The sequence below is a fragment of the Pongo pygmaeus genome, chromosome X, assembly GCF_028885625.2.
Source record: "Pongo pygmaeus isolate AG05252 chromosome X, NHGRI_mPonPyg2-v2.0_pri, whole genome shotgun sequence".
Lineage (NCBI taxonomy): Eukaryota > Metazoa > Chordata > Mammalia > Primates > Hominidae > Pongo > Pongo pygmaeus.
In genome coordinates this window covers 107,675,803-107,684,721 of record NC_072396.2, presented here as the reverse complement: position 1 = coordinate 107,684,721, position 8,919 = coordinate 107,675,803, and the positions used below count along the sequence as shown (strand labels likewise).

The 8,919-nt window shown below is 42.5% G+C and overlaps 1 protein-coding gene across 1 annotated transcript; it reads right to left on the bottom strand.

Annotated features, from left to right (window-relative positions):
- Positions 1-5,568: 5,568 nt before the first annotated feature.
- Positions 5,569-7,426, bottom strand: LOC129025221 (transcription elongation factor A protein-like 3). Its single transcript, XM_063659995.1, is given in 4 exon segments — positions 5,569-5,733; positions 5,735-6,283; positions 6,648-6,717; positions 7,269-7,426. Coding segments are annotated over 2 exon segments (552 nt in total). The 5' UTR covers positions 6,257-6,283; positions 6,648-6,717; positions 7,269-7,426; the 3' UTR covers positions 5,569-5,703.
- Positions 7,427-8,919: the final 1,493 nt, after the last annotated feature.

Sequence of the window (8,919 nt, the reverse complement as noted above, 5' to 3'; positions counted from 1 at the left end):
GACTTCTCCATATTCTGTGGAGAATTGCAAATGAATTCTTTTCCTTTGGGAAAAAATTTAGAACTCTCCATTTTACATCCTGCTTCCCTCCCTTCCCTCAGGCAAAATCTCTGAGCCGTGGCTCTGGTATTTGTAATATGTATCATAGGATATCACAGTCTGCCTTCAAATAATATTACAGCTATCTCTCAGTATACTCAGGGGATTGGTTCCAGGACCCCCACTTCCCAGGATACACAAATCTATGTTTACTCAAGTCCTGGAGTTGGCTCTGCAGAACCCACCTATGTGAAAAGTCAGCCCTCGCTATATGCAGGCTTCACATCCCACAAGTACAGTATTTTCCATCTCTGTTTGGTTTGAAAAATCCACATCAAAAAACACAGGTCAAACCTGTGTTGTTCAAGGGTCAACTGTAAATGATTTCATGGATAATGGAAGAACCCTACAACTGTGCATTCCCCCTCCAATCTTTTTTTCTATTGTTGTACATATTAGGGTTCTCTAGAGGGACAGAACTAATAGGATGGATGTATATATAAAGGGGAATTTATTAAGGAGTATTGACTCACACAGTCACCAGGTGAAGTCCCACAATAGGCCGTCTGCAAGTTGAAGAGCAAGGAAGCCAGTCTGAGTCCCAAAACCTCAAAAGTAGGGAAGCCGACAGTGTAGCCTTTAGTCTGTGATCGAAGGTCCAAGAGTCCAAAAACTGAAGAACTTGGAGTCTGATGTTTGAGGGCAGGAAGCATCCAGCACGGGAGAAAGATGTAGGCCGGAAGACTAAGCCATTCTAGTCTTTCCAGGTTCCTCTGCCTACTTTTATCCTAGTCACGCTAGCAGCTGATTAGATGGTGCCTACCCAGATTGAGGGTGGGTCTGCGTCTCCCAGTTCGGTGACTGAAATGTTAATCTCCTTAGGCAATACCCTCACAGACACACCCAGGAACAATATTTTGCATCCTTCAATCCAATCAAGTTGACATCAATATTAACCACCACATTGTACATTTTACTTCTACATATGTTACAAGCCATGTAACACATTGTTCTTATTTTTATTGTAGATAATTATTTCTCTTTAACAGCTTTATTGAGATATAATTCATATGCCTTATAATTCACCCATGTAAAGTGCACAATTCAATGGTTTTTAGAATATTTATGGAGGTGGGCAACCATCACCACTATCCAATATTACATTTTCATCACCCCTAAAGAAAACCTTCTTCCTATTACCATTTTTCATTCCTGCCCTTCTGCAAGCCCCATGCAACCACGAATCTACTTTCTCTATAGATTTGTTGATATGGCCATTTATTATAAATTGAATAATAAACTATGTGGTCTTTTGTGACTGCCTACTTTCACTTAGCATAATGTTTTCAAGGTTCATCCATGCTATGCCATGTATCAGTACTTCTTCCTTTTTATTGCCAAATACATTGTATAATATACCATATTTGTTTATTCACCAGTTCATGGATTTTTTTCCTATATTTTGGCTATTATGAACAATACTGCTATGAACATTTGTGTATACATTTTGCATGACTGTATGTTTTCATTTCTCTTGTGTATATACCTAGGAATGGAATTGCTGGGTCATATGACACATTATGTTTAACATTTTAAAGAATTGCCAATTTGTTATCCCAAGCGAGTGCATTCCCATCAGCAATGTATGAGGGCTTGTTTCTCTCCATCCTCACCAAAACTTATTTTCTATCTCTTTCGTTTTAGCCATCCTATTGTGTGTGAAGTGGTATCACTTTGTGGTTCTGGTTTACATTCCCTAGTGACTAATAAAGTTGAGCTTCTTTTATATGCCTATTGGACATTTGTATATCTTCTTGGGAGAAATATCTATTCAAATAATTTGCCCATTTTAAAATTGGGTTCTCTTTTTTTTTAATGGTTGAGTTGTAAGAGTTCTTTATATATTCTGGAAATTAGCTCCTTATCAGATACATTATTTGTAGTTATTTTCTCCCATCTGATGGATCATCTTTTCATTTTCTTGATGTTATCATTTGAAGCACAAAACGTTTCCATTTTCATGAAGTGGAATGTATCTTTTGTCATATATGATTTTATTGTCGTATCTAAGTAAAATTGCCTAATTCAAGGTCATGAATATTTATGCCTATGTTTTCTTCTAAGAGCTGTATAGTTTTAGCTCTTTCATTTATATTTATGATCTATGTTGAGTTCACTTTGATGTAGGGTGTGACATAATGTTCTAAATTCATTCTTTGGCATGTGGATATCGAATGGTTTCATCACAATTCGTTTAAAAACTATTATCTTCCCTTTGAATTGTCTTGGCAGACTTGTTGAAAATCCACTGAGCATAAAAGTGAGAGTTTACTTCTGGATTCTCAATTCTATTCCATTGATTTATATATCTATCCTTATGGTAGGACCACCCTGTCTTGATTACTATTGTTTTGTGATAAGATTTGAAGTTAGAAAGTGTAAGAACTCCATTTGTTATTGTTTTTCAAGATTGTTTTGTCTGTTTTGGGTCATTATAATTTAGGATCACTTTGTTATTATCTGCAAAGAAGCCAGGTGAGATTTTGATAGCGATTGCCTTAAGTCTGTAGATCAATTAGGGAATATTGCCATCTGAACAATATTAAGTCTTTCAATCAATGAACATTGAATTCATTTCCATTTATTTAGGTTGTCTTTAATTTCTTTTGACAACATTTTGTACTTTTCCATATACAAGTCTGGCATTTGTTTTGTTAAATTTATTCCCAAGATTGTTTTTCTTTTTGATACCATTGTAAATGGAATCATTTTCTTAAGTTCATTTCAGATTGTTAATTTCTACTATAAAGAAATACAGTTGATTCTGTATATTGATATTGTATCTTGCTACATTGTACTTGTGTATTATTTCTCATCGTTTAAATAATTATTGTTAATTGACAATTTATAATTGTATATATTTATAGGGCACAAAGTAATGTAATCAACATTCCCTCTGGAAATGATACCATATTAGGGTCTCAGCAATGGCCTCTGCTGTTGGCAGGTTTCATTCTCAGCTATGAGAGAAGTCAGATCAGATTGGTATGGGAAGTCAATATTGTTGAGCTCTCACATAGTTCTATTTCTGTTTCTGTGGCCACTTTGTACAAGGGCCCATTGAGCAAACATTGGGATAGCAGTGGCAGGGGAATGGGGAGGCTGCATGATATCTACAGAGATGGTCATTTTTTCCTCCCAATTATTGATAGTTTCCTCTGCAGTGGATGCCCCCAGTGGGTACACTCACTACCTGAATAAACAGATATGGACTATTTAGAAGGGAATGTGGCCTGGTAGTCTTTAGATTTCAAGTCCTTCCCAAAAGGTAAAAACAGGCAGAACCTTGGTTAGGGCATCCACCTTGAGGGAGTCCTGTGCCACTGTTTCTTTGCAGCCATTCTAATCCATGAACAATGTATCTTTCCGTTTATTTAAATCTTAATTTCTCTCATCAATGTTTTGTAGTTGTCAATGTACAAATCTAGCACATAGTTTGATTTTTTAAAAGATGTTGGTACATATGTGCTTTGTGCCTGCTGAATTCAGATAAACATTTCCTTATACTTCCTCCTACTTTTTTATGGTTTATATTTAATGTAATTGAGATCATGCAACGTGTAAAACTTCACTGTACATCAGAATCACCTGGGGAGTTTGTGGAAATTGCAGGTTCTAGAGCCATATTCCTAGAAATTCTGGGTTTGTGCCAGGGACCAGGGAGGTTCCCAGGGAGTCGTTTAACATATTTTGAACGTATTTTGAAAAAAAATCATTTTTATACATTGTTAAAATGGTTCATGAGCTGGATTTAGAATAATCACTTCTCCTGTATTATTTATTTTTGAATTTCAAGTTGTATTTTTGACAAGTGAAATTACTTGCCCAAGGATACACTGGGCCAAAAACTCAGGGTTCCTGACTCAGTCATAATCAAGTAATTGTTAAATATATGTGTCAAGTACAGTGCAACGGATATCAGGATGAATTTTTTAAAAGTCTGTTTTGATAAGGGAATATACTGGTGGGCTAAATAAAAATGCCTGAGAGTTTTTAATATTTTTAAGAGCACTGTACCTCTTTCAGTTGCAAGTGGTTTAGAATGGGAAGGGATGTTTCACATAGGGTTATCTCTGTGATTATGTACGGATAAGTCCCTTGATTTTGTATAGTAGGCCAGTCAATGAGGCTTTTTAGAGAAAACTCACACTTAGAAAGGTACAAAAATTTAGATAGGGTTCACCTGTGGTACTGGGGTAGGGTGTTTGGTTCAAACACAGTTCATTATCTAGTCAATAGGTTAGACTCAGGACACAGTCCCAAGTAGACCCAAAATGTCTCAAATCCTAAGAAGAGAAATGAAGCTGTAAGCAAATATAAAATGAACTAAAAATGTTAATGGCTACTTTGCTAAGAACTGTGTAATACAGTGGGCTCCAAGAAGCCCTAGAGTAGAACCACCTGCAATTGGGACTGTGGCCCTTTGGGGACTGTAGGGAATCAGAAGGGCTTTGTCACCATGAGTACACCATTATATCAGTGGCTGTCAGCAGACAGTACATATACAGGGCATAGCAGAACAGAAGTGCCCAGCAGATATGATAGTATCCAGAGAAGGATGGCACCCTCTACTCAGCTGCTTGGAGTTGTTCCTGGGGACAGGTGAAACCTACCTTCAGCTCTTCTTTTAAGTGTCTGACAGGGTGCTGGGTCCTGCTCCTGTAAGGACAGCTCACATGTTCAATACCTCATTTGATCCACTGGGCAGTCCTGTGAGATAAGTATTATCCCCATTTCACAGATGGCAAGACTGACCCTTACAGCAATGGATTTGTTATAACGGCCAGGTTGATACCTCTAGCTGTTAGTCTCAGAGGCAATATGAATTTTACTTATCATTTTATGTTCTGGCAACAGAAATTTTAAGTGTCTTTATTACCCTCATAAGCTCACTGAACAGTTCAATTGTTTATGTATTGTTTTCTCATTTAGTTTTTAAAATTATTGTTATGACAAAAGGACATATCCTTTAAGAAAAGGTAGAGATGAGTGAGAGCAAAGAAAAGAAAAAGAATCACATCCTATGGGGGAGCCATAGGATGGTAAAGGACCCAGGAGAAGGGGTAGCAGTGCCCACTCACCTAGTTACACCTAGGGAAGACATGAGGATGGGCACAACAACAGCAGAATGGCATGGAGGTACCTACCCAGCAGGTGATTGAACTCATTTTTGGATACCATTCAGGAATAACCATTGGCTGCTTTTTAGTGTACATGCTTTCAGAGTTTTCTTTGTGCACAAATGCATTATGCAAACATTTACATTTTTATAAAAACAGGCTGATACTGTATATGCGGTTCTGCAAACTTTTTTTATTTTTATTTTTTATTTTTTTACAATGTACCATGAACATCTTTTCCATGCACATGGGTGAAAATCCTCTACTAAAATATAGAGCGCTGTAGTTGGGTCAAAAGGCTGCCGGTAACGAGACTGACATCTAAAGCAAAATATCAGCTTAAGGTTAAAGCATTGGGCCTGGCAAATACCTACCAGGGAAAGCAGGGCCAGCAATATTCTCATCAGAGAAATCAGAATGGAAGGCCAAAGGCATTAAAGGTATGGGATATCGTGTAAGCCCCTCTGGCCCCTACCTCCACCCCTCACTCCCCTGACACCCCGTTGTCCCCTTGGGGCAAATGGATCCTGTACATCTCTTTGCATCCAATGAAAACCACCCATTTTCTGTTTTTTCCTTAGCTCCTCTTGAGCCCTTGACACATCTCCACATTCTCTCATCATCTCCTCACTGCTCAGATGCCTTTCCTGTAAGTCCTCCTGAGAGTCCTTGGGAGAATCGTCCGTCCCCCTGTCCGTTTTTCTTTTTGCTTTCCGGGGCACATAATCTTCAGCCGGGCGCTTTTCGGCGGCCCGCGGCTGGCTCTCTGGCTTTGCCTGGGAGGCTGGCTTGCCCTCGCCTTGTGGCTTGCCCTCACCTTCGGACCTGCCCTGCTTTTCCTGGCTTCCCTCATCTTCCAGTTGTCCCTCATCACCTGGCTCTCCCTCATCCTCTCTCTTTCCCTCGCATTCTGTCTTCCCCTCCACGTCTGGCTTTTCTTCCTCGTCTGACTTTCCTTCATCATCAGGCTCTACTTCATCTTCTGGCTTTCCCTCGTTTTCCAGGTTTCCTTCATTTTTATTGTAGGGTTTTTCCATGTCGAGATTTCCCCTCCTTTTCCTGTCCTGGAGGATGGGAATGGAGGGAAGAGGAGACAGATAAGAGACATGGGAGACTGAGGGCATGGGGTGGAATGCAGGTCTGGATAGTACTTGCATCTCACCCCTGGTGAAGGTTCCCCTAAGCTGGCCGGGCCTCCAAGAGGGCCTTCTGCCCACCACGTAGCCTGCCACTCCTCCCACACACGTGAGCCAGCCATTCCCTGGCAGTCCCTTCCACCTTCTCTGCACTGGTTCAGCCTGGTAAGGTGTGTGTTCATGTGAGTGGGGGATGGGCAGGGGCCCCAATTCGGCCCTGGCCGGGCCCTCCACACTCTCAGCCCTTATAGGGCCCTGTCCATTGAGCTCCCCCACAACAACCTTCACAGACCTGCGGGGATTCTGGACAGGTTGCTCCTCCTTTTTAGGCCTCACAGAGCGCTCGGAACAGACGCGCAGACCTGCGGACAGACAGGAGACAGGGGTAGGGGCTGCGCAGTCAGTGGTCTCACAGGGACTCGGTTCCCTTTCCTGAGTCCAGGCCCTGCTTACCCAACGTTTTCCTCCCCTACATCCCCCGCACCCCAGCCGCCATTTCTTTCCAGGCCTCGGGCACCAAACCAGGATGCTTTCCAAACTGCGTTTGTCTCTGTGTCCCCTTCCCCTGGAGGCAACCTGTCCCAGCGCCACCCCGTTTTTGTGGAGGTCAGATGTTTCCATGGGAGCAGATTGTGAGAGGGGGTTATTTCCAGAATATGTCTACGTTTCACTGTTGCACTGCGGGGTTGCTCCCCCATACCCCATTTCCAGTACTAAAATGGATGGAGGGGTCAGTGCAGGGGGTCGTCGAGAAGGCGGGCCAGGCTCCCCCGCCCTTGCCTCCGCCCGGCCCGCTCCGCTTCCCCCTCCTCACCAGTCTCCCGGATCCTTTCTCCGCCTCCTCCCTACTCCTACTGCCAGCCACCTCCACCCCTTCCCTGGGTCCGCCGGCAGCGCCCACCTTCACACTGACCTGCCGGGACCCGGGACAGGCCTGTGCCTCCTCCGGCTCGCGGAAGCCCGCTCGCTGCTCCCCCGCTGCCCGGGCAGCTCAGACAGCTGGTTCTGCGCGGGCGCCGGGACCGGACCGCAGGGCGGGCGGGCGGGCGCGGGGGCTGGTGCCCACGTAGGCGCCCGGCGGGTCACGTGAGCGCCGCGTCACCCGAGCTCGGCCCCCCTTGCCTGACCCACCTCACCATCCATCCCCAAAGGACCGGGAGGCTGGGGACGGTCGCGTCGGGGTGTGTTTGTGTAGCAAAGGGGGGTCACGGAGAAGAGGAGGAGGGGGTGGCTTTCTGACCCCAGGTGCTTTACCTGGCGCATCTCACAGCATCCTCGCAGGGTATCTCTGTCTGATGCCCATTGTCGCCAGGTGTGACAGCTGATCAAAGAGGGTACCTGACTTTGCCAAGAGCGCTCAGCCCCAGATCTCCAGAGCCCACTTTCAAGACTCTCTGCCTGACTCCAGAGCCCAGGGTGGTGGTGCCTGCCAGGAAGCTGAGCTGCCACCTTGAGTGGCGGTGTTCCTAGGGTTCTGTCCTGGGCCTCCTCTCTCCTCAGTCCTCAAGTTCTGTCTCCCTGTTTGATCTCATTCATTTCCAGTAAAGACCAATGACTTCCAGATCTACATCTCCAGGCTATTCCCTCCCCAGAATCTCAGACCTATTTTTGCATTCCCATCAGAAATATAGGGGAGTGTTTTGTTTCCCAGCGCCCTTCCCAACATAACCTATAACATACTTCTAAATGTTCACTAATATGATAGTTGAGAAGTAATATCTCAATGGCATTTTATTTTGCCTTATCTCTGTTTAAGGACAATTTAAATCTCTTTCTTTGTGAATTGTCGGTTCATGTCTTTTCCACATTTTTCTAGTGGGTTGTTGGTCCTTCTCACCTCAATTTTCAAGTTTTCTTAATACATTAACTGTTATATATGTTGCAATTTTCTCTCCAGTTTGTCAGTTGCTTTTTGGCTTTGTTTATGGTGTTTTTCTGCCATGCATTAAAAAAAGTAGTCAAATTTATTTAACTTTTATTGCCTCTAGATTTCGATTCGTAGTTAAGAAATCTTTTCCTACATAAGGTCCAAGAAGCATTCACCCATGTTTTCTTCTAGTATTCATATGGTTTTCTTTACATTTAGAGTTTATATTTGTGTATAGCATAAAGTATTGATGGATCTTTTGTTTTCTTTTTCCAATTGGTTTCTCAGTTGTTCTGGCATCAGAAAGTCCATCTTTGCTTTAGGGATTTGAGATACCACCTTTATTACATATCAAATTTCCATATGTACTTGGAAAACTTTCTGGGCTTTTTATTCTATTTCATTGGTCTGCTTGCTATCCATATACCAGTTGAATTATAGACGATATATAATTTCATATATCTGGTAGAGCTAGGCCCCCTAAGTAGATTCTCTTTTTTCCAACACATTCTTGTATGTTTATTTTTCTACATGAACTTCAGTATAAATTTGATTCAGATCCGTTTTAATTAACGATTAGATATATCCACCTGAATGTCCCTAAAGGACCTCAAATGCAATATGTCCCAAGTGATTTTACCATCCTTCCTTGATCTTTTCCACACACAAAACTCCCTCCTCTTCATTTCTCTTATCT